A 26,519-nucleotide genomic window follows, 5' to 3' on the forward strand; every position below is an offset into this window, starting at 1 on the left:
GGAGCCTGTCCAGGCCCCGCCTGCTGTCTCTGGGTGGGCTCCTGAAAAGTCTTCTCCAATCACGGGCAGGACAGTGGGCGTCACCTGCAGAGCCCCGCCCCTCACTCACAGCCCTGGTGTATGAGCCTGGCCCCTGGAGCCGGAGCCGGGTGTTCCTGAGGAAGCCCACCTACTGGCCTGGGCTCTGAGGCTTCCTGGGCATCCCTTCGTCCTGTGCACCTCCTCTTGTCCAATCACAGCTCTGCAGGACAGAATTCGCTTGCTGAGTCCCTTTTCCACTGCCTCCCGGCTCATCCTCACCCCTTGTATTCTGCTAAAGGAAACAGAGGCACGTGCCATGGGCAGTTATATATCCTAAGGTATGGCATATCTGAGGCCCAAGATGCTGGCCTCAAGCTGCATGAAGGCCTGTAGCTCTGGAATGGCTGTGGGCTCTACTCTTAGAGAAAGGGCCTCATTCCTTCTATCAGTAGGTCATTCCCCAGCCATCTGAATCCCATTTCTTCTGTCCACATGGTTTTTCCTAATCTCCCTCTATCTCATCTTTCTACCATGGGTTTTCAGTGAGATATAACAAGAGAAAGTTAAAAAAAAGGGAGACATCTTTTCAAACAGCTGCTTACTAAATAAAAGAAGGTCCCCATCACCCAAAACACCCATGCAGGTCACCAATAAAATCTGGGTATTTGTGGGTCACCAGGTTCCAACAGAGCCTTCCTAATGCCTCACAGACACCTGTGTCTCCTCTGAGGCTGGCGAGGTGCACAGGACTAAGTCTCGCTGGCTCCTATGAGAGTGCCAGTGAGAAACTGTCTCTCCTCCTGGGCAACACATGGAAGCACCGGGTTGGTCGCCCAGGCAGTATTTGTACACACAGGTCCCAGTCAGCGGCTGGTGCATTTGCAGCCCTGCTTTCAAAAGAGGAGTGGGATGGTGCCCATATCATCAGTTCTACTGAAGCGGGATCAAGGCTGAGTGCGCACTCCAGGTGCAGTCCTTGCCAGCACCCCCGCCCCCATGGGATCCTCTGCTTCTTCCTCACACTCCAAAAATCTTCCTCCAAAGCTGAGTGTGAAACTGGAATGGAGAAAGGCAGGCCAGTCCCCAACTTTAACAAAAGCCAAGTTCTGTCCAAGTGCTTGTCTCCTTTGGGAGTGGGTTTCCGTTTCACCCTAGCTTGACATGAAAAGCAGCTTTGCTGTGTTGAGGTTTCCCTCTCCCCTAGCAAGTTCTGATTGGCCTATGTGGTTGGCTGTGTACAGGCAAGCCTTTGGCCTATTGACACAGTTTTGACCTTTTCCCTTTCCCAAGGACAACCCATGCAGGGTGCTGCAGTGTGCACCGGCCTCCACACACCCAGGCCTTAGCACCCTCCCTGGCGTGTAACGCCACACTCCTGCTCCCTGCCTTGCGAGACCCTGCCCCACACAGGGCGGGTGGCTCTGCCTATGTGCTTTCACATTCACAGGACAGGGCCCTTGGCTTCTGTTGAGCAGTGAAGCCATCTTGAAACCGTCACCTGTCTTCTGTCTGACAATGGCATGTCTAGGCGACTGACTACCCAGGCCCAGGGAGTTGAGAGCCTACCAAGGGTCAGGAGCTAACATCAGGCCCTGCACTCCTATAGTGTACATTGTCCCTGGCCCCTGGCCATCCTAAAGCACTTGTTACCAGAAGTCAGCCGCCCTTCCCTCCTCTTCCCAGGCAACACCCTGAAAGAAGGGAACAACACCCGAAGGCCTTCTGAGGCCCGGTGTCTCCTCTTCTGTGGCCCTGCCTCTTTGGGGGCAGGCCGAAATGCGGGAGAGGCTGCTTCCAGAGCCCCCTGTGAGGGCTTCTGCTCAATACCATTACATGTCCCTGCTCCCAACAACGCAGAGACAGCAACACCGGGCAAGCTTCTTTATGGTTCTTTCATGTCTTTGGCCTTCTCACTAGGATTCTTGTTTCACTATGTCCTTGACCCTCTCATTAAAATCCTTGAACAACCTTAGAACCATTGTTTTGAACTCTGTATGCAGTAGTTGGCTTGCTTGCATTTCATTCTTTGTCTCTGCATCTTGGCTGCTTCCCTGGTTTGTTTCTATGCACTATGTAGATTTTCTGTGTCTCCTGATTAGATAGAGTGTCCTTGTGTCGTTGCTGTTCTGTAGGGCCCAGTGGCTCAGCCTCCCCAGTTACCTGAGCTGGGCCCTCTGGGTGTACCTGTGTGTGCTGTGTGCTCAGTCTTGTTGTAGTTGAGCCTTGATTGCTGTTGGCATCAGTGAACAGAACTAATGTCCAAACAAATTGACGGTGAGGACCAGCTGCAACCACAGTGGGAGAGGTGCTGTGCATGAGACACTCCATAGGAGCAGGATTTGCTTCTATGGGCTTTTGTGCTCACTGAGTCTGCCCCTAGGGTGTGTCGCTTGTGGGTGTGTAGAATTGTAAGCTGGTATGCTTTGAAGCTCTCCAGTGAGTGAACTCCCAGGAGGTTCAAAGTCAGCCTTCCTGGGGCTACTCAGCAGATGGCTGCAGATGGGAGCTGTCGGCAGATGGCTGCTATTTGTATTGGGCTTGGAAATGCCCAGGAGAGACCCAGCCATGAAGCAGGGCATATTGCTTCTAGTGCTGGATTTTGGGCTGTTATTAACATTTTGGGGGCACTCTGACCCCAGGTGCTGCTTGTTGAGAGATGTTAGAAAAGTCTGAAGCCTGCAAACAGCTTGGCTGGAGGTGCCAATTAGATGGGGTGGGGTCTCCTGGAAACCACCAACGTAGAGGAAAAAGTGGGGGCCACACTGAACTGGTGGAAACTCAGATATGACTGCTAGCAGCTCTGTGAAGAGGGAGGTCCTAGCACAGGATCAATGACCCCGTGAGTACACTCACTGGGGAAAAAGCCAACCCCTAGTTTCTGCCCCAATGCCAGCCAATCCAGTTCCTCCTTGCCTGTCCGTGGATCCCCCAAAGCTACCTTAAGGGCAATGCTGGGTCTCCAGTATCTTCCATGTCACTCAGCCACCATCCCCCCTGGTTTTCACAGTACAAAATTACAGGGACTTCCCTTCTCAGCTGTGGAACCCTGGGCTGGGGGTTTCTAGTGTGGGTCTGGGCCCCTTTGTTCTCATGGGAGGCCTCTGCAGGTGAGAAATCCATCCTGATTGAAAAATCACAGCACATGTAGGTGTGGGGCCAGTCAGTTCCTCTCTTCTGGCCTCCTAACCATCCTGATGTCCTTTCTTCTTTACTTCTCTAGTTGTGGGACTTGCATTCAGCCTCATTTCAGCAGCTCTGAATGATGGTTGTTCTGTATTGCATTGTGATGTGGTTGTGGGAGGTGAGGAGTACTGGTGTTTACCTGCACCACCATCTTGGTTCTGCCCCCTATAACTTTTATTTTGTTGTGTATTTTTCAACATGCCCTAATTTTTTTTTCGGATGAAAGAATTTTATTTTTAAGAATCAATAAGCAAAGGTAATCTTAATAGTATCAACATTTTAAACCCATATAATTACTTGGCTCCAAAGTGGAAAATTCTAACATATGATCAATAAAAATGACTTTTGCAGAAAACTCTTGAAGAGACACAGATATTGAAAATGGTAACCTAGAATAAATTTAGGCTGAAATATATGCCATTTCTCTAAGGCAGGGGTCCTCAAACTTTTTAAAAGGGGGCCAGTTCACTGTCCCTCAGACCATTGGAGGGCCGGACTATAGTTTAAAAAAAACTATGAACAAATTCCTATGCACACTGCACATCTTATTTTGAAGTAAAAAAACAAAATGGCAAAAACACCCACATGTGGCCCGTGGGCCGTAGTTTGAGGATGCCTGCTCTAAGGTGATTATGATTGTTTCCATCACTTATCCCATTAATTTTTTATAACTGCAATAATTCTTTAATATTATCACATCAGTTTCATTTGCTGTTATTTCTACACATTCAAAATTACTGTTTTTCACTCATATGGTTTCTTCCTGATATGTTTCATTAGTTCTTTAAATTTTTAAACATTTTTGTTTTTTAATTTCATTTTATTGTTTAAAGTATTACATATAGTAGTACATATATAACCTTTTTTTCTCCATTGACCTTCCCTCAGCCTCCCCTACCCCCTGTGGCATCCAGCCTCCCCTACCCCCAGTATCTTGTGTCCATGATAACATTTTCAAATATGTTCTCCCATGCAGTGGGCTTTCTTGTTGTTTTGTTGATGGTTAAACATTTTCAACTCACTGTTTGGCAATCTTTTTACTTTTACTGAATTCATGGGTATGACATTGTAAATACATTTACTTAGTTTTCATTGGTTATGCTTATATGCATGCATACAATTCCTTCAGGTGATCTCTTCCCAACCCCTCTCCAATACTCCTCAGCCTTCCCGCTATAATTTGACAGTCTGTTCAATGCTTTACTGCCTCTGTTTCTACCTTTTTGTTCATCAGGTTATAATGTTCTTTATTTTCCATAAATGAGTGAGATCATGTGGTATTTTTCTTTCATTGCCTGATTTATTTCACTTAGCATAATGCTCTCCAGTTCCATCCATGCTGCTACAAATGGTAGGAATTCCTTCTTTTTTATAGTAGCATAGTATTCCACTGTGTAGATGTACCATAGTTTTCTAATCCACTCATATGCTGATGATATGAACATAGGGGTGCATATATCCTTTCTGCTTGGTGTTTCTAGTTTCTTAGGATATATTCCTAGAAGTGGGATTACTGGATCAAATGAGAGTTCCATTTATAGTTTTTTGTGGAAACTCTATACTGTTCTCCACAGTGGCTGCACCAGTCTCCATTCCCACCAGCAGTGCACGAGGGTTCCTTTTTCTCCACATCCTTGCTAGCACTTGTCTTTGGTGATTTGTTGATAATAACCATTCTGACAGGTGTGAGATGGTACCATATTGTCGTTTTGGTTTGCATCTCTCAGATAATTAGTGACTTTGAGTATGGTTTCATATCTCTCCTGGCCTTCCTTCTGTCTTCTCTCAAAAAGATTCTATTTAGGTCAGTTGCCCATTTTTTAAATTGGGTTATTTATCTTCCTTTTGTTAAGTTGTATGAGTGCCCTGTAAATGTTGGAGATTAAACCTTTATCCATGATAACATTTTCAAATATGTTCTCCCATGCAGTGGGCTTTCTTGTTGTTTTGTTGATGGTTAAACATTTTCAACTCACTGTTTGGCAATCTTTTTACTTTTACTGAATTCATGGGTATGACATTGTAAATACATTTACTTAGTTTTCAGGTGTACAACTCTAAAATATATCATCTGTACATTGTATTTTGTACACCACCCCAAATGCAATCGCCTTTCATTTTTATATTTTAGAACATTACATACGTGTTCTCCACCTGAGGGACGCCATCTTGCTCCTTCCCTTTCTCTTCTTCCACATCCCAGACTTCTTACATCACCTTTATTTCTTGAAGGAAGTGGTGACTTCCATGCACACCTCTTTCACAAGATGGTTGTTTGGCTTGATCTACTTTCATTGTTTTTTTTTTTTTCTATTCATACATTAAAATAATTATACATTAAATCAACAAAATTGCAGCACATTTAAATGGAGCGAGTGTACAACTTTTATGAATCTCTTTATCATGGCAACCAAAATTGAACATAATTTAAAAAAAATTCCAAACCAAAAATAGTCTTTGAAAAGGATTTAGACCTTCATCATGGTAAGTTTATAAAATGCTTACCACTCACTGCCTTCCATTAATTCCACTAACACAAAACCATATATGTAGATTATTAAAAGTTATTAAAATACCCTCTAGGAATAAAAAATGTTTAACATGTCTCATATGCAAGGAGAAATTACATGCATTACTTTCCCTTACTTCATTTTTATATTGCCACTTTTATTTCTTTTAAAGTACCCAGATCATCTAAAAATGTGTACTACTTTGGAAATAAATTACTCAATCATTCATTCAAAGTGATTGGTTAGTTTACTCATAGTCTGTATTATTTTTATTATTTCTTCAGTTAAAATGAGAGAAGTAATATTTCTCAGTTTGAATTGCATGTTTTTATTTACATAGTTTTAAGTGGTTCATCTCTTCTATTTTTTAAATAGAATCCTTACATATTTTAATATGTTTGCATCACTCAGCTGTTTTTTTTTCACTCAGCTGTTTTTATTTAAATATGTCCATGAATATAACTTTTGTAAATATAGTACTTTGGTTATCATAAGTGCTTAAATTCCCTGATGTCCCAAAGTCAAATTGGTTGTGTAAACATAACTCGGGGGATAGTAATTGACCCACATAAACAACTTTGGTAAACAAATTTGGTATTACTTTTGTAAACAAATCCCAATAAGATTTCTGCCACACAGGGTCCCTGACACAAAGCGAAAGCCTTAAGAGCCATTCGCGTACTCTGGGTCTAAAATATTTCCTAGAGTTCTATGCACCACTGCCTCATTCCCAACACTCAAGATTTAGCTAATAACCCTTGGTTCCCTTGATTTTTTATGTATAAAAGCGTTGTCTTCTGCCCTTACTATTTCTACCTAAATTACCACCATCATTTTCCTTCTCAACATTCTTATGCATAATAGTACTTACTTTTCCTTAAACATCTGTTATATGTACCAAAGAAAATCAGTGCCCAATAAAATAGGGCATTTGTCTTATTCAGAAGCATTACACAGCACTCAGGAAGCATGCAAGTAAATATCTGTTGAAAAAAGAAATTGAGGAATAATGTCTACACAAACTACATTTTGTTGTACTTAGAAAGTAGGAAAAAAGGAATCACCATCAATTATTCTTCCTAAGTCAAATAAATGGATCTCTAAACTCAACAAAGATTATGAGCCAAATCCAAAACCCTAAAGATGAAGGGTTATTACAAAACCCTAAAGATGAAGGTAAATTATAAGGGTCAATATGTAATGAGCACCTTCAATATACACAAGCCAAAAGGATATTGAACATATTAAAAGGACATGAGCACCTCACACCTGTCAGAATGGGTATCATCAACAAACGACAAGTGCTGGCAAGGATGTGAAGGAAAGGGAACCCTAGCACACTGATGGTGGGAATGCAGATTGGTGCAGCCATTATGGAAAACAGTATGGAGTGTACTCAGAAAATTCAAAACGGATCGCCCATATGACCCTGTCATCATCATCCCAGTTGTAGGAATATATTTTAAGAAACCTGAAACACTCATCAGAAAGAATACATGTCTCCCTATATTCATAGCAGCACAATTTACAATAGCTAAGATTTTTAAAGCACCTAAGTGGCTATCGCAGGGGAGTGGATTAGAAAAACTAACAAACAAACTGTGGTACATTTACACAATGGAAGACTACTCAGCAGAAAAAACAGTACAACTCTCACCATTTCAAAGCATGGGTGAACCTATAGAGTATTATGCTAAGTGAATAAGCCAGCCAGAGAAAGACACATATGATCTCACTCATATGTGGAATCTCATAAACAAAAATGGAGCCAGAGATGGAAGCATGGACTGTCTGTGGGACCTCAGAGGGATGGCAGGGGAGGGTGAGTGTGTGGTGGGTGGGAGGTAATCAACCAAATACCTTGTATGAATGCAAGCATAACCCACAGAAGCAGACAATGGGGGTGGTGAGGGTTTGGGGCAGGGAGCTGGGGTGCCTGGAAGAGTCGATACGGGGAAGGAAATGGACATATGTAATACTTCCAACAATAAAATTAAAAAAAAATAACACTGCCATGAAAAAAAAGGAAAGAAAAAAGACATGTTATACTTTGGTCAGGGGACAGGGACTGTGTACACTTCAGGAGGACAGGGTCCTGATGTTACCTCCACACCCATAGGTTCTCAATTCCTTTGACTTGATAGTCACTCACATTCCAATTTTCTCAGACACCTACCATCGTCAGGACAGAAGACCTGTGACGTTTTCAAGTTGACATCACTGCTAAACCAGAATCCCTGGAACTGGACCCAGAAGTTAGCAACCCTGATCATCATGGTTCACTGCCTGGTGGATAGCTGGACATGAAATAACCTCTAGGCCAAGCTCCATGCAAGTCCCATGCACAAGAATGTTGAGAAGGAAAATGAGGGTGGTAATTTAGGTAAAATTAGTAGGGGCAGCAGACAACACTTTTATTCATTAAAAAATCAAGGGAACCAAGGGTTATTAGCTAAATATAAATCCGTGGGGATTCTGATTACTCAGAGACCTGTGGGGAGTCTAGGATTCCAGTCTCTAGCAGAGGTCTTATCTGGGCATCGCACGTGGCTTCCATCTCCTCTAAGTCCCTAGGCATTCCTACCAAGGTGGGGAAACCATTAGCCGAGGGTGCTGTCAACACCTCTCAAAATGGACTGAGGTCTGCCCAAAGCTGTACCTTGCTTTCAAAGAAGAAAGGCTTTCCCATGGGCCACCCAACTTTGTGTGACATATGCCATTCTGAAGGAAGTAAAAGGATCATGAATTGGATCAGAAGGGAACCAGGGCCAGCTCTCCTCTGCCCAGGGGGTTACAAAAATGTCCCCGTCCAGACAGTAGGGACAGTGGCCTAGCCTGGGGCAGGGAGCTCTTTTCTAGACAGAGGGCTGCGGTGGGGGTGGGAGAGGGGCCAAGCCTCGCTCAGGGACCCCTGGAGGTGAGTGGCAGCCCAAACCTCAGAGGGAAGGGCCCGAGGGAGAGGGCTGCAGGGAAACACAGACCAGGGGTGGCAGTGGGAGGTAAGCTGGGGGTCGGGGCCTCCTGTTTCTCCCTCCACATCCGAGCCCACCCCACCCACCCCACCCTCATACCGGAAGCACCGGGTCCCCCACACAGCCACCCACCGATTCCTCACCACCCTTGCAGCTGGTGGGTGGGCCCCAGTGCTCAACATAATGCTCTTCAGCCCCATCCATGCTGTTGCAAATGGTAAGAGCTTCTTCCTTTTTATGGCAGCATAGTGTTCCAGTGTGCAGATGCACCACAGTTTTTTAATCCACTCATCTGCTAATGGGCACTTAGGCTGTTTCCAAATCTTAGCTATGGTAAATCGTGCTGCTATGAACATAGGGGTGCATATATCCTTTCTGATTGGTGTTTCTAGTTTCTTGTGATATATTTCCAGAAGTGGTATTACTGGGTCAAATGGGAGTTCCATTTTTAATTTTTTGAGGAAACTCTATACTCTTCTCCACAGGGACTGCACCCATCTGCATTCCCACCAGCAATGAGGAAGGGTTCTTTTTTCTCTGCATCTTCACCAGGACGTGTCCTTTGTTGATATGTTGATAATAACCATTCTGACAGGTGTGAGATGGTACCACAGTGTCGTTTTGATTTGCATCTCTTAGATGATTAGTGACTTTGAGTATGTTTTCATTTGTATCTTAGCCTTACTTAATTAAGTCTTCTTTCAAAAAGTATCTATTTAGGTCTGTTGCCCATTTTTTTGATTGGGTTGTTTATCTTCCTTTTGTTAAGTTGTATAATTTCCCTATAGATATTTGGAGATGAAAACCTTATTAGAGATAACATTAGCAAATATGTTCCCCCATGCAGTGGACCTTCTTGTTGTTTTGTTGATGGTTTCTTTTGCTGTGCAGAAGCTTTCTTATCTCTTGCTATAGCCTTTACTTTGAGGCCCATTTTGTCAGATATAAGTATTGCAACCCCAGGTTTTTTCTCATTTCCATTTGCTTGAATTTTTTTTTTCCATTTCTTCACTATCAGTTTATGTGAATCCTTTGTTCTGAAGTGGGTCTCTTGCAGACAGCAAATATATGGATCATGCTTTCTTATCCATTCAGCTACCCTATGTCTTTTGATTGGAGCATTTAATCCATTTACGTTTAATGTTATTATTGATAAGTACTTGTTTGTCATCATTTTTATTCTTAACTAGAGGGCTGGTGCATGAAATTCATACACCGGGGTCCGTCAGCCCAACCTGCACCCTCTACAATCCAGGAGCTCTCAGGAGATGTCCTACTGATGGCTTAGGCCCACTCTCCATGGTTCTCTGCTCTCTGCGGGCCTGGAGGTTTTGCTGCAGCCATGGAGATGAAGCCCCCATGCCCTGTTCTCCGCTTTCTGCCGGCCTCCCCATGCACCATGTGAAGGAAGCCCCAATGCCCTGCAGTATGCTCTGTCTGCCAGGCCTGGTGGCTTTGAGGACACCGACACACTAAGGAAGCCTCCATGCCCTGCTGTCCAGGCTGACCGGCTCTGTTTGCAGGGCCTGGGGCTTCCCTGCTGCCACAGAACCCTCCATGCCCTGCTGTCCTGGCCCGTCTCTGTTTGCAGGGCCTGGGGCTTCTCCGCCTCTGCGGGCTCTATTTGCAGGGCCTGGGGCTTCCCCGCTGCCAGGGAAGCCTCCATGCCCTGCTCTCTGGGCTCTGTTTGCAGGGCCTGGGGCTTCCCCACTACAGCCGAAGCCTCCATGCCCTGCTGTCCCTGCCCAGCTCTGTTTGCAGGGCCTGGGGCTTCCCCGCTGCCAGGGAAGCCTCCATGCCCTGCTGTCCCGACCCGACTCTGTTTGCAGGGCCTGGGGCTTCTCCGTCTCTGCGGAAGCCACCATGCCCTGCTGTCCGGGCTCTGTTTGCAGGGCCTGGGGCTTCCCCACTGCTACTGAAGTCTCCATGCCTTGCTGTCCCGGCCTCACTCTGTTTGCAGGGCCTGGGGCTTCCTCGCTGCCGGGGAAGCCACCATGCCCTGCTGTCTGGGCTCTGTTTGCAGGGCCTGGGGCTTCCCTGCTGCCATGGAAGCCGCCATGCCCTGCTGTCCAGGCTCTGACTGCCGTGTCTGGGGGCGGATCAAAAACCCCTCCAGAGGTGGATCCAGCTTTGCTGCTCCTGCTGACAGGCTGGACACTCCAACAGCGGAGCTGAGCGGACTGGGCGCCACCATCTTGTGGCCATGGGGGCTGCCATTTTTGTCACGGAGTGATGGTTAATTTGCATATTACTCTATTATTAGATAGGATGTTTTTGTTTCTTCTTGAATTTCTGTTTCTTCTTTTTACAGTACCCCTTTAGCATTTCTTGCATTTTGGGGTTGGTGGTAATAAACTCTCCTAGCTCTTTTTTGTCTATGAAGCTCCTAATTCCACCTTCAATTTTGAATGATAGCCTTGCTGGGTATAGAATTCTTGGATTCATTCCCTTGCTTTGCATCACTTTGTATATTTAAATCCATTCCCTTCTGGCCTGGTGTATTTCTTTTGAGACATAAGTTGATATTCTAATGGGATATCCCTTGTAGATAACTTTCTGTCTCTGTCAGCCTTTAAGATTCTTATTTTGTCATTGATGATTGCCAATTTAATTATGATGCGTCTTGGTGTTGGTGTTTTTAGGTTCATCTTGTTTGGGACTTTGTGTGCTTCTTCAATGTGCATAGGGTTTTTCTGTCCAATAACAGGGAAGTTTTCTGTCATTATTTCTTTAAACAGGTTTTCTGCTCCGGGGATCACTTCCTCTCCTTTTGGTACCTTTATTATGTGGATGTTGTTTGCTTTTGTGTTGTCCTAAGCTCTACTCTTTCTTTTTAAGTTTTCTTTCCAGTTGCTGCTGTGTTTGTGTGTTTTCTCCTACCTTGTTTTCTAATTTGCTGATTCGGTCCTTAGCCTCTTCTAGTCTACTATATAAGCCTTCCATTGTGTTCTTTATTGCAGCTATGTCATTCTTCATTTCTTTTTGGTTCCTTTTCATGTCAGTGACATTTTCATTCAGCTCCTTATACTTCTCATTGAGTTGTGTGTTTGTCATCCAGCCATTTGAGCATCTTTATAACAATTACTCTAAATTATTTATCTGACATATCACTTGCCTCCATTGCATTTAACTCCTTTTCTGTTGATTCATCTTTTACTTTCCTTTGGGGATTGCTTTTTTGTCTCCCCAATGTTTTGCTGTAATGTTTTAATTGTTTCTGTGTCCTAGATCCAACTGTTTTGCTACCCAGATTCTTTTGAGAGTGGTGCTATGATGTCATCTCTCATGACTCCTGGGCTTGGTAATCTAGTGGAGCTCCTTACTTGAGCAATTTGGGTTCTCTTGATGTGGTTGTGTCTTGAATGTTAGTTTCTTATTTGTGGATGAAGTCTCATTACAGGTTAGCAATGTGACTCACCCCCAGCTTCCTTGTGCAAACTGTTTTCGCTGTGATTGTGGTTCCCGCTCTTGTGGAAAAGGTTGTCAGAGGTCTCACTAGTATATGCTCACTGTGAGTTCCCAGAGTTCACGGCCTAGGAGGAAGGGGTCATGGCCTGATGCTCAGACACTGTGACTTTGCTCGGTGTGGTGTGACACTTGCTAAATTAGTGTCACTCTGCAACTCACTACAAGGGGCCCAGAGCCCGTGACAGTGGGGGTAGGGTGGGTGGATGTCTCATAGTCTGTGGTTGAGGCATTGGGACTCTGGTCACATTGATTTCCCTCTCTGTATCATGAAGGGGTTCAGGATCCAGCAGCAGGCTGTCCAGAGGTTGTTGGCCATGAGTGGGATGTTGTGGATCCTACTGGGGGAGCTGTGCACCATTGGTTTGAGAGACACATGCCCCGTGGCAGCACACAGAAGAACCAAGTACTATCTGCAAGGAGTGTGTGCTTGTGGGGCCCACATGCTGGATTGGAGTGATTGTGATGTTCCACTGGTCCCACAGAGGCAGAATTCTCAGTTTTTGCTTTGGGGAATGTGTGCCCTTTGTTAGATATGGATGTCCAATGGCTGCTTATAGAGTTGTATAGAAGCTATCTGCTTGGGCAGTGGGCTCCAGGGGCTTTAGTGCTGGAGTGTCACTACCACAGGCACTGGATGCCAGTGGCCATGGTTGTGCCTTGCAGTGGCTCAAAGAAACACCCAGGGGTTGCCTGCTGGGGTGGCTGGCTCAGGAGGCTTGTGTGCTCGATCGGTGCAATGCAATGACCAGAGGTCGGCAGCTGAGGAGGAGAAAGTCCGAGTTTCTGCTGCCAGGGCCTTGAGCCCTTGGTTGGGTACGAGTGTGCCTCGTCGCAGCTCACAGAGGCACCAGGGAGTTGTATGCTGGGATGGTGACCTCAGGAGGCCTGCTTGCTAAAACCACACAACTGCAGTGTCTGTGGGTAGGCAGCCGAGAAGGGGGAAGTCCAAATTTTTACTGCTGGTGCACTGCACCCATGTTTGGATAGGAGCACGCCCAACCAGGGCTCAGGAGGCACCCAGGAGCTGCTTATAGGGGCAGCGGGCTCCATAAGCCTGATTGCTGTAAAGGTGCAAATGCGGTGGTGAAGTAAGCAGCTGGGAGGGTGTGTGTCCCAATTGTTGCTGCCTTGTGCCCGTGGTTGAAATCGCGTGTGCCCAGCTGGGGTTCACAGAGGCACCCAGGAGCTGTCTGCTGGGGTGGTAGGACTCAAAAGGACTGCACACTGGAAAGGCACAACAGTGGTGTCCAGAGTTCTGCAGCTGTGGGGTGGGAAGAATCACTGTTTGCTGATGCATCTGTGGTTGGATATGTACATGGCCAGTGGCAGCTCACAGGGGCCCCACGGTGCATTTGCCAGCGAGGCACACTGATGCACTCTGAAGGGCCCCTGGCGCTGAAACCATGTGACAGAGGTGTCTGCGGGCACATGTCCAGGAAGAGGGGATTCAAAATTTCTACAGCCAGGGCCCTGTGCCCTTGTTTGGATAAGAGCTTGCCCAGTGGGGGCTCACAGCGGCACCCAAGAGCGGCCTGTGCAGGGGTGGGCTCAGGAAGCCTGCACACTGGAAAGGTGCCAGTGTTGACCAGAATTTTGCAGCTGTGAGGTGGCAAGGCTCATTTTTTGCTGCTGTCCCCCGTCATTGGGTACATGCACACACAGTGGCTGCTCACAGGGGTAGGTACCCGCAGTGAGTTTGCCAGTGCAGCACACTGATGCACTCTGAGGGCCCCTGGTGCTGACGCCGCATGGCCGAGGTGTCTGTGGGCAGATGTCCAGGAAGTGGGATTTCAGAATTTCTACTGCCGGGGCCCCATGCCCTTGTTTGGATAAAAGTGTGCACAGCAGGGGCTCACAGAGGCACCAAGAATGGCCTGTGGAGCAGTGGGCTCAAAAGGCCTGTGCTCTGGAAAAGCTTGCACCTCTGGAGGTGGAGGTCTTAGGGTCTGCAGGTCCGAGCTTGGGGTAGCAGGATTTTGGCTGGAGTGGCTGCTGGGTCGCAGGCAGTGTCCAAAGCCTGTCTGTGCGGTGGTGTTGATGAGTTCCTAGAAGAGGCCGCTCTCCCCTTCAAGATGGCATGGGCTCCGTGCCTAAGACCTGCAGCCCGGGGAGTGTCCCCAGTGGGGGTAGGTGCTCCCTGTCCAGGAGAGCCTGTTCTGCCAGCTCCTGCTGCTCCTGCCAGATTTAACTGTCCCTCACTCACTCACACAGACACACCACACACATCCACGTCCTCTCCTTTCCCCCCTCACTCACATCCTCTCCCTCACCTCTATCCTGCCAGCCGCCACCTTCTCAAGTAATCTTGGTATCTTTTCTTTTCATTGATTTGAAAGAGAGAGAGGAGTTAGGGGGGGGGGGCAAGAGAGAGAGGAGAGAAATACTGTTGACTCCTGTGTGCGCCCCGACCATGTGACCTTCCATGCTCAGGAAGATGCCCAACCAGCCAGGGCGTGTCTCCAGTTTTCAGTTTCCTCCTCAGTGTTTTCAAAGATTTTCACAGGAGCCCAGGGCTTCCTGTATGCGTGCATTGACATTCTCTTTCCTTGTTTGGGGAGCATTTGGTTCTTATTCTCAGACCTGGGTGGACGCAGGTGACTTGAGACCATAGGACACCAGGGCCACCAAGTTCTGGAGGGCCTGAGGCCATTCTGAGCTGAATCAGTGTGAAAGGAAGACATCCTCAGGTGAGCTGGTTATGGGAGCCGCCTTGGGTCCTGGAGGAGCCCTGCACCTCTCCCATTCTCATCATCAGGAAATAGGTGGGATCTGCATCCTCAGGCACCTCCTGGGGAGCAGAAACAGGAGCAACCCTTATATTCTCAGGTCATTCCCCCAGGAAATCATTTATTCTATTGCCTTTTCATGAGGTAATGGAGAGCGAGTGAGAGACAAGAAGCTGTAGTGTGTTAGGCACGCCATGTTCAGCAACTCTGCTCAGAGCAGGGCTGGCATGAGAGCCCTCAGACTTACTTGACTGGTGTTTGGTGTCAGTAGGTTTTGGTCTCTCTTCCCCTGAGCTTGCACCACTGTGGGTAAGGGATGCTTCTTGAAACAAAGTACCAATAGAGCACATCTTGTCCTCTGGCTACAGCCCAAGGAGGTCAGGGAGGCCTTGGAGCTGGGGAAGGGGGCTGGATAGACCAGGCCCTCATGCATTGGGAGTATCAGGCTGCACACAGATGCTGCTGGTACTAAGGCCACCTAGTTGTAACCCCTCGTGTTACCTGTCTCAGCCACACTGAGAGTGGCTATGAAACGACATATTGGTCCCAGGACCTGAGAGGAGAGGTCAAGGCCATGACTCCAGAGTAGGTTGGGGCAGAGAGCAGGGTCAGCCCTGGGCTGCCAGAAGGTGCCATCTTTAATATGACCCACCTGTGCAGAGGGTGAAGAGGAGGGGCAGAGCAGAGCCCAGGCCAAGGGGGAGACGACCTGGAGCTATGCCTCCTGTAGCCCGGGGCTGGGCTGGGCTCCCCACCCCTTTCATACCCTCTCCCTCAGATATGGGAGGGGCCTCCAAGCACATCTGCTGCCCAGATCTTGAGGGTGACACCCAATTTGTGAGCTTGCGCGTCGTTCCTGGTTCTCGCTGGGAATATCCCACCATCCCATCCCCATCCTCCTGGAAGACCTGGCTGGGTTCATACACCAGGGCTGAGCACAGACCTGCTGAGCACCTGGATTGTGGTGGGTGATTGTCACCTAAATGGAGACTCCTGCTCTCTGCCCATGACCCTGATCTTGTCCACCGTTGCCATCCATAGAGTGGCATGTTCCCATCCTCTGGTGACTTCTCTAGGCACACCCCCATCAGGCTGGCACAGGTGATGGCCATGGGAGCCTTAGACCAGGAACCGGGGCCTTGTTCTGTGTCACCATCCCATGACCCACTCCGAGATATGAGTGCAGGTGACTCACTCGTTCAAGCCTCAGTTACTGCACATGGAAAATGAAGTCAATTTAAGGCCCCTGCCAAGGTCTCATGTCTTGAGAGATAAGAAATGGGACTAGGAAAGTGAAATGCATCGGTAATTTCTTAAATTCTGCCAAACATGAGGCATTTCTTTTACTCACCATAGTGACTCAGAATCCAGCTTCAAGGTTACAATGCCAGCTCTCAGAGAAGTGTAAATGAGGAACATGGTTGTGACCAAAAAAAGGATGGAGAGGTTCCCGAGGAAGCCATGAGGGCAGAAAGCTTCACACTAAAGGAACTCATCCAGAGACAGGTCCCCACGTAGGCAGCAGGAAGGATGGGACCTTGGAAGGTAATCCAAACATAGAAAGCAGTGTGACAGTTCACCAGTGCATGGAAAAGATTCCCACTCTGTGTGGAAACTTGTATGATCAGAAGAACCGCAAGCCATGTTTAAACTACCCTTGAAAACCTTTTACAAAGGCTCATTTCAGTTTTTAATCATCAAACATTTAAAATCACAGGGTGCTAAATAGTGGTTTTACTACTTTATTTACTTACATGTATGGTATATTTATAACAGAGTTTTTAGTGTTGTGACAAAAATTTATAATGGCCATTGAAAAGTAACTTTTCCAATGGTTATTAAGATTGCTGGCACTGTATTAGTTCGAGGTACCATTCTTTGTGCCCTGCTCTACTGTGCAAACCAACACCAGTCTGTGATTTACCCATTTTTCAGCTCACTTGTTTTTTTTTCGTTTGTCTACCCAATAGAGTGAGGGTCCATGACTCAGAGATGCTCTGAAGGAGACCATGACATTCTCATGAGGTGTCCCTGCCAATGACCCAGAGTAGCAGTGGATGTACCTTAGGCACTCAGGAATCTTTGTGAGTAAATCAAGGATTGAAGGAGAACAGAGGGGTCTGGCTATGGCCGGTGAGGATCCGCTGACCCGGGACATCCCTGAGAACATGTCCACTCTGTGCCAGTGCCTCCTGCCAGCACTCAACACAGGGCATAGCGGTTTTCCTGTCCAGCATGGAGCCTGTCCTTCTGTGACCCTGAGGCTTATGGCACCCCTCCAGGGGAATGCACTGCAGTGGAACGGGCTGTACAACCTAGAGCATCTGGTTTTGCTCTCAGCCACAATGGGCTTCCTATGGCTTGGAGTTGGAGATTTAGGGTCAGTGGATTCCAGGGATGCAGTAGCAGACGCCGTTCTCTCCTTCTCTGGTCAGAAGCATAATTCTTACCGACTAATGAGGCAGAAGTGCAAACATCACCAGGAGCATCCCTCTGCAGACCTAAATGCCATGATTGGGCCGTCCACTTCCCTCCATACCTCTCCTCATCTTTGTGTCCAGGATCTGTGCTTGACCCTCCCCCCACCCCTGACTCTGCACTCTCCATTGGCATGACTCTGTGCCTTTGGGGTTGGGCGTCTGGGAAAGTCACTGATACCTCATCTAGGCCAGGGCAAATAAACCCAGACCCTCAGGACACTCCCAGCTTCTAAGTCCTCACCCAAAATGCCACCCGTGCATCCCAAACCCATTCCCCAACTGCACAATCCAGTAGATAGGTCCCCAATATTTAAGGGATACGGCTCTGTCAGAGACAGGAAGACTGGCCCCTGCTCTGCTGCCATTTCCCTCCTGTCCCTCATTCTAAGGTTCCTCATGGGAGTCTCTGGGCCATTCTCTTCCCATTCCCTCCAGCATGGAGGGAGTGATCATCCCCACCCACCTCTCCTGTGCCTCTAGAAGCACCTCCCTTGGCATTAAATGGCTAGAGCCAGGCGTGCCCTGGACGTCAGGCATGCCCTCCTTGTGGAGGAAGAAAGACGGGCAGTCCATTGTTTAGTCTAGATGTCACTGGGTCTGAGGTGAAACCAGGCCTTTTTGGGCACAGGCAGGGCAGGTAGTGTGAGCAGAGACTTTTGAGTTTCTAAAAGGCACAGAGGACAATATACGTCAGGGTAAGAAGAGGTCTGACTTCAGAGGGAAAGACGCAAGGTGGAAGCTTGTCTGGTCAAAGGCTGGGTTAAGAGAGCTGAATGTGGGAAAGCCCATACATGGGGACTGATCCCCAGGGCCTGTGAAGGCCCACAGAGGCAGGGCTTCCTCTGGAACCCAGGAAGGGCATCCTCCTGCATCCTCGGTGCCATTCTGAATCCAGGAAAGTAGCTGGGATGTTGTTTTTCCTTCTGCACATTCTAGCCTGTCATGTTCTCCAAAACAGCTCAGATGAATTGGGGGGAACTGCGGATTTCTGTCATCAGTGGGTGTCCCCAGCATCAAGCATTTGGGAGGTTGGCTGACATTCCAGGGATGAATAAAGTGGTTTCCTAGACTTGGGAGCACATTCTAATGACACCCCACATCTACAAAAGAAAAACGGTGGAAAGGGCAGATACTTTGGGATCCCAGAAGGAATTCTGTGACTGGAGAAGGTAGGGAGGCAGGATGGACCCACTCATGTGCTCAGAGACTACTGTGGCCTATACATAAGTGAGGGCGATGATGACAGCAGGTGACAGGTGACCAGGATGTGGTAAAAACATCCCCCAAATTCATGTATGAGTGCTGGGAGTCGGCGGGGCCTGTCCAATACTGGGCAGGAAGGACAGCCCTTGATGCAGATGTGCTCCTGCCTCCAGTGCCACAGCTCATGCCCTGGGAAAGCAGGCTCTGCGTGGGGATGGGAAGAGGAGTGGTTCTTGCTCAGGAAGAAGGCATGTTCAGCTTAGACTTTGTTTCTAGGTCATTCTAAGTGGTCCCTCCTGCCTCCTTGTATCTCGTGGGCACTGGGATCTCATAGAAGCTGCCTGAGCTTGAGTGCCTACAATTTTCCAGTTTCTGCCTGGTACATGTAATGTTGGTGTTAAAGAGAAATACAGCCCCCAGATGGCACCACTCATGCTAAAAGCCCAGGATACAAATCTAGATTCACTTCCTGAACTCATTACAGTTTTAACCACTTCCAGAAATCTAATCAACCAGTATGAAATTTTCTGGTCAATACCATTGTACTAATCTGTCACATGGTCCCTCTCCCTGGAATATGAGAGTTATTTGGGCATCACATTGCAGGGGGTAGAGAAGAGCCTGCTGAAAAGTTGTGCCTTTCTCTCTCTCTGTCTCTTCTATTTTTGTCTCTCTCTGTCTCACTCTGTCTCTCTCTATCTTTGTCTCTCAATCTCTGTATTTCTCTTTCTGTCTATCTCTCTCTGTCTCTTGCTATCTCACTGTCTCTCAGTCTCTTTCTGCCTCTCTATGTGTCTGTCTCTCTCAATTTCAAAAGATCCAATGTCTGACTCAGTGCATCATGGGGATATCTCAAAATATGGCATGTCCTTACATGTCAAATACTAGTACAGCTTGAAATCTTTTGAAGGGGAAGGTATATCTGTGCACTATGCTAAATCCTGAGAGAGGACACTCTTCCCTCACAATCTGAGTGAGCATTTTAGGCCTGGTCCAAGAGGGAACTTTTTGAAGCCAATTTGCATGGGTTGTTTTATAGGGTTTAGCAAACATTAGTTATCCATACAGACTTTGGCAGTCAGGTTTAGGGCCAGCCTCCTGGAACTTGCCTGGGCCTAATCTGCTGCCTGTGGAAGGTCAGGATGTGAACAAAGAGGCCTGAGCCAAAGAAAATGCCCTCTGGGAGCTGCTCCTTGATAAGGATACATAGGTGTTTTGGCCCACGTGTATTTTTCTCTGTGCCTCCAAGATTCCAAAGAGCCCAGGACTCTCTCCCCTCAATGGCTTTCAGAATTGGATAAGTCACTTCCCAGGTTCCGCTGCCACACCTCTCCTCTGGCCTCTGCACAGCCCACATTTTTACATTTAATTTTCTCAAGCCAGTTTGCTGAGCTCATCTGGTTCTTCTGGAGGAAATGCCCTTTACCTCCACAGAGGGAGGGTGATTGAACCTCCTGCCTGTACTCCCCAACAGCTTGGGTTTTAGGGATGCACCATATTTTCTTCTTAACCACCAGCCTTTTAAGTTCTCAAGTTTATCCAGTCAGAGCCTTTGATTTTCCCAAGTGTGCACCTTGCCTTGGGTGATTCCCTTGGTCCCATTACAAACTTGCAGCCCCTCCCTTCTCCTGATCAATCCCTAGATGTGATTTTGGCCCTACCTCCTTTGGGGAAGGCTTGATCCTCAAAATCTGGAAGACCAACTGTCCCTCTGTTCCTCTTTGAATGGGCACAGATTTGCAATTGAGGTAACATCAAGTGTCAGGGACTATTTGGTACTCAATACTGTTGCATTGTATTCCTTTTTCTCTTGAGAGGATACCCTGTCTTCCTAATGGTGTGTTAACATGAACATTAAGGAATTTTGATGTGGCACCAACACCCCCATCAAGTCTACTTCCAGGTTGGTTTCATTTTCTTTTCCTTTCATGAATGGATCTAGGATTAAGTTGGAGGTGTGCAGAGTGCAAAACCCAATCAGGTTAACTGCCTGGAGATCCAGTACTAAGGTTCAGCTTTCAGTTGGAAGTTTCCATTTCTTCTAGGATCTCAAAAGGAAGGTGGGGCCAGATGGGGTATAATGGTTTCTGAGGAGGCTGAAGAGGGATCAGAGGCTAGAGCATGAGAGTCACTGCCCAGGTATGAGCAGAGGGCTCCCTGCACCATGTCCACTCTGGTGAGTCAGGAGCCTAAGGTGGTCCCCAAGGACTTGCAGGCGAAGGTCCCACAGAGAATTGTCCTTTCTTTCCTTACAAATGAGCAGACTTTGCTTTGGCCTCTAGATGCAGGTTTGCCTTAATCCAAAACGTTTTGATTTCTGTTTTGATGTGTGCCATTCATAGAGGTTTACAGGGCAAGTTTCCCTGCTCTCTGAAAGTAAAGTCCTGAAGGCCATGGCGCAGGCTTGGCCCTTCCCCTGCCTCCCTCTGGGGCCCTGATGAACCATCGGGAGCCTTACCATGATATCTTGCAGGCTGTGTTCGATGGGCTCGATGCCCTGCTTGATTCAGTAGCCTGGTTGGGCCCTGGGTATTTGAGCAGTTACATCTGGGATATGGGAGAGTGCAGGGCCAATGGGAGAGGTCAGGGAGGCCTTGGAGCCACTGCTGGGGTCATTCTGGGAACAGGCTTCAGATATGTAGGGCTGATGAAGATGCAGAGGGTGACCGAAGGGACATGAGCCCACCCTTCCTGGTGGCACCTAAAGGTACCAGAAATGGGGACCACGAAGGATCCCAGTAGTGCAAGGAGCAGCTGATTTCTGGGGTGTGGAGTAAAAGTCCCGTCAGGTGTCTGACTCAGGTGCCCAAATTCCTAGACTCATAGCCATGGTCTCATTCCCTGTTATCTTAATTCACCCCAGTGTACATCCTATTTTCTCCACAGGAGGTGGAAACTGCAGCTCCTGAATTTACAGAAGAGAGCTCATCAGGATTTCTGGATCGTGTGGGCTAGAACCAGAGCTGATGTGTGCTCACTGCTGGAGCCTGATGCCCCACAGCCCATGAGGAAGAGGGGCATAGTGGATAGCTTAAAGGCGGGGCCACATCCACCCTTGGCCCTGGTGGAGTTGTTTTTAGATCTTTGCCTCAAGAAAGGTGTCCTTGATGATTCCCTCAGCTACCTTGTTAAGAAAGTCAGTGAGAGGAGAGGTTTGCTGCATCTTTGCTGTAAGAACCTGAAGGTTTTTGCAGTCGAAGGGAAACATTAACATCCTGGATATGGTGCAGCTCAACTCTGTCCAGGATTTGGAGGTAAATTGTACCTGGAAGCTGTCTACTCTGAGGAAGTTTGCTCCTTACCTGGGCCAGATGGGCAATCTGCGTCGGTTCCTCCTCTCCCATGTCTTTACGTCTTCTCACACCACCTTGGAGCAACAGGAGCAGTGTGTTAGCCTGGTCAGCTCTCAGTTCCTCAGCCTGTCCCGCCTCCAGGAGCTCTATTTGGATGATGTCTCCTTCCTCAAAGGCCGCCTGGACCAGATCCTCAAGTGAAGGGTGGCGAGGTTTCCCTGCAGACCAGAGTGAGCCCCTTCTCATATCAGTCCACAGTGTCGGGACCTCCTATGTGCCATCCATCAGCAGTGCTAGAGAGCCTGAGTCACAGTCAGTGTCTTGTTCACTGCTCTGTCACCTTACATGTTGTCAAGTAAAACACCCCCAGACTAAGGTAGGATGTATGAACTAAGAAAGATGCTATTAAAGAGACTCCTTGCTAGGAATCGAGGTAACAGGGGCTTCGGGCAAGTGATGGTAGCTTGGGAATCCTTCTTAGTGGTGTCTGAGGGAAGATTATGCAATGGAACCAAGTGAGGATGGCAGTGAGGAGAGGAAAGCCCATCAGAGGTGAGGTTTCAGGGGTTACGGTCCACACTTAGCGATTTGGTGATGGCAGACTTTCAATCCAAATCTGCCTCGAATCACCTGTCTGCCAAAGCTTGCCAAAGGCTCCTGCTAAGGGAATGCCTGGTAAATGCAGGATTCTGGAGGGAGGAATCATGAAAAGGGATAGGTGGTTTGTAGAAAATGCAGTGATCTAAGTTCCTGCAGGGTGGCAGCCCCCCCCCCCTTGGATGTTGCCCGACCGTGTCCAGATTAGCCCTTTCTGCAACTATGCCAGTAGCCTCATGGGCTAAGAGATGAGGGAGACAGGTACCCAGGCTGTGGCTGGAAGGGAGCCCAAATTGAAGGCATTTCGGGTCATGTCTCCAATACTAAAGTTCACTGGTTGCCTCCTGCTTGAGACATTGGGTCAGGCTCCTTTCTGAGCTCCCCCCACCTTTACCTCCCATCATTCATGCTCACAACACCTGTGTGTATGAGGGTGGGGTGTATGATGTGCTCCTGGTGACAGATGAGCAATTGGAGAGTGCGAGGTTTCATCCAATTGAATCCCTCGTAGAGCAGATAAGGGATGGAGATAGGATTCCACTCAAATTTGCACTGACTCTTTCACTGAGCAACATTGTGGGTTTGAGCATCATCTGGAAGACTTTAGGCTTTGGTGACATGGGCCTCTTTACCTTAAGGCCTGGCTCATGCTCACTTCACTCTGCCCCCCAGGTCCATCCCCCTCACCTAACTGCTCTATGTCTCCCCAGCTGCCTGAAGCCCCCGTTGGAGACACTGTCCATCACTAACTGCATGCTTTTAGAGAGTGACTTGAGACATCTCTCCGAGCACCAGAATGTCAGTCAGCTGAAAGTCCTGAGTTTCAGGAGGCTCAACCTGACCAACATCAGTTCTGGGCCCCTCCAATTTCTGTTAGGGAGAGCCGCCCCCACCCTGCAGGACATGAACATGGATGAGTGTGGGATCATGGACCCCCAGTTCATGGACCTCCTGCCTGCCCTGAGCCACTGCTCTCAGCTCATGACCCTAAGTTTTTGTGAAAACACCATCTCCATGACCGTCCTGGAGCACCTGCTTCGCCACACCGTTGGGCTGAGCAAGCTGAATTGCGTGCTGTATCCTGACCCCTGGAGAGTTACGAGGAAAGAAGCAGCACCATCCACCTGGGCCGACTTGCCCAGGTGCATGCCATGCTGAAGCATATGCTCCAGGAGTTGGGGCGGCCTGGCATGGTCTGGTTCTGTGCTTACCCCTGTCCTCACTGTGGCTGTATAACCTTCTCTAACCCAAATCCCATTCTGTGACCCTGTTACATGTCTGTCTAGCTGGGTGCACATCTCATAGACTTTACTCTGGGCTCTTGGACACTGAAGCCTAGACATAAGTGAATCGTAAAGGAACACAGCATCCAGTTTCAGACAACTACTCAGTGGTGGGGGGAAATGCAGACATGGGGGGTTGATGGTTTCCTTGGGGAGATGGGTCCTAAGTAGATGGGGCATGACATAAATAATTGACCTTCCTGCACCTAACTTTTCTCTGGTTTATTATTTTTAAATTGTGCAACCAGACTGATTTGGGGGGGGGGGAATTATATATATATATATCCTGATTTAATTTCAAGTAGTGAATGAGAGTTCCTTTTATTGAGTCTTTAATGTACTCATGAAGGAAATAGTCTTATTCTTCCTTGATCTTAAAGTCTAGCCAATGTAAGTGTGTCCTATTTCCTTCAAAGTTCTTGGTACTTGTTGCACAAGTATCTCTCAAAGTTACTCCATTATGGCCTCTTTTTTGGTACATATTTTCTTTGGTTCTATTATATTTTCAGACATTTCCAATATATCCTAACATTATTTTAGCCTTGTTCTTTTGGATTTATTAGAATCACTTTTCCCCAGATCAAGGAAACATATGCAGATTTCTACATCGGTAACCGAGTTTGTGCTTTTGCTACAATTTTTAAATCTTATATTTAAGTTAATTTGTGTATATGCTCATTATACCATATATTAAGTTGTTGATAATTCAATGGCTTCCAGTACATAACTCTCCTTTATTTGGAGAGCTTTTTTTTTATGGTTCATTGAAGAAGGTCAGTACATTTATTTTACCTTTATCTTTTAGGTTTTGATGGCAGCTAAGAGTTGGATGTGTCTCATGATTTTTCTTGAGTTCAGAAGTCCATTTATTTGATTTATGAAGAATAGTTGGTTTTGTTTCCCTAGTTTCTAAGCAAAAGAAAATGTAGTTTGTATAGACATTATTACTAAACTAGCGTTCCCATTGCAGGAAGAATCCTGCATTAGGGTTTCCTGCTGCACTCTACCCCTCCCTGCCTGCTCTCCTGCCTTCTCCCCTGCCCCGCCTTCTCCACCAGCCCACCTGCTTTTCTCCCTTCTCCCCCGGCCCCGCCTGGGCTCCTTTCTTCTCCCCCGCCCCGCCCCGCCTTCTCCGCCAGCCCTCCCGCTCTCCTTCCTTCTCCCCTGGCCCCGCCTCCACTCCTCCCTTTTCCTCTCCCCGGCTTGCTTGCTTCTCCGCAGCTTTGCTCCCTTCTGAAGCTCTTGGCTTCTTTCTAAGCTGTCTTGATACGCAAATTAACCACCATCTTGGTAGGGGTAATTTGCATGCTCGTCCTGATTGCTGGTGGGCGTGGCTTGGCTGGTGGGCATGGCTTGGGCATAGCGAAGGTGCGGTCAATTTGAATATTTTTCTATTATTAGGTAGGATGTCTACTTTAAAGTGATATTTAGTAGCCTACACTCTGTGTTACATAATGATTCTGAATAAGACAAAAATCCCCATTTATTGGGCACTTATTTTCTATCAGAGGCCTAGTGCATGAATTCGTGTAAGAATGCAGTCTGGCGGGCTCAGCCCCAGTGGGGCTGATTGGGGCCAGGCTTGTCAGGAGGAGGAGACTGCTGGAGATGGCCAGCAAGCCCCGCCCCCTATTGGTGTGTGTGTGGCAGAGCTTGCTGGGATGAGGTGCCGTTCTCAGATCAGGGTGATGGGGGCTGACTGGGGTTGGGGCCAGCCATGGGGAAGGGCTGTGGACAGTGGGCCAGTGGGCCCTGTCCATAAATGGGGTTAGGGGGGCCCTGTAGGGGCCAGTGGCTGGGGAAGAGGTCATGGTTAGTTGGCTAACCAGTCCTGCCCCTGATCAGAGTGGGGGACCAATTGGGGGCAGAGCTCTCCAGGAGGAGAGGCTGTGGGCCCATAGTGGTGGTGGGGGTCCATTGAGGGCTGGTCTGGCCAGGGGGAGGGATTACAGCCTGCTCTCCCCCTGATCAAGGTGAGGGGGCCAATCTGGGGTGGGCATGGTTGGAGGGAGGGGCTGCAGGAGGTTGGCTGGCCCTGCTCCCTATTGTGGTGGCATGGGATCAGGGTTGGGGATGGTCAGGGAGAGGGGAGAGTTGGCCAGCTGAGCCCACCCCCAGAGCCAGCTGGTTTGCTGGTCGCAGTGGGCCTCATAGTGACCAGTTGTTCTGGTTGTTATGGTGTTCCAGTCACTGACTTTTTAAATATATATAAATAGATGATAAAAATAACAAATATGCAAGCGAAAGAAAATAAGTACAATCATGCACAAAAAGATTAGAGGAGAAATATGGGAGATAATTATTTTTGGAGGTTGTATGAGCAGGGGATATTGTTTTTACTCATAAAATTAAGGGGGTCAAGGGATGTTTGCTGAATCTCAAACATTGGGAATGAGGCAGTGGTGCATACATAAGTGGAAATATTTTGGACTCAGAAACCTCAAGTGATTCCTTAAGGTGGAAACTGTGTCTTGTGGCTGTTTAGTTTGTGTCAGGGCTCATCATTGCCAGACATCGTGGTGGAATACATGGCTTCAGACTTGTTTACAAAAATAATGCCAGACATCCAAAGAGTTTTATATGGAGCAATTACAATGGCTTAGTTATATTTACATAAGTTATGTTGATTTGGCTAAAAGATCAACCATCATGAAGTTTTTGGGAGATTGCGGAATTTAGGTATGTATGTTAATCAAAGTACTATATTTAAAAGGTATATTTCGTCCTGACAGGTTTGGCTCAGTGGATAGAGCATCGGCCTGCGGACTCAAGGGTCCCAGGTT

At 47.7% G+C, this 26,519-nt stretch overlaps 1 protein-coding gene across 1 annotated transcript; it reads left to right on the plus strand.

Annotated features, from left to right (window-relative positions):
• Positions 1 to 17,006: 17,006 nt before the first annotated feature.
• LOC307096497 (melanoma antigen preferentially expressed in tumors-like) lies at positions 17,007 to 23,718 on the plus strand (the record flags this gene model as incomplete). The annotated part of the gene is given in 5 exon segments (XM_079766162.1): positions 17,007 to 17,260; positions 21,450 to 21,758; positions 21,760 to 22,053; positions 23,164 to 23,534; positions 23,537 to 23,718. Coding segments are annotated over 5 exon segments (1,410 nt in total).
• Positions 23,719 to 26,519: the final 2,801 nt, after the last annotated feature.

Source organism: Cnephaeus nilssonii (genome assembly GCF_951640355.1).
Source record: "Cnephaeus nilssonii genome assembly, chromosome: Y".
Classification (NCBI taxonomy): domain Eukaryota; kingdom Metazoa; phylum Chordata; class Mammalia; order Chiroptera; family Vespertilionidae; genus Cnephaeus; species Cnephaeus nilssonii.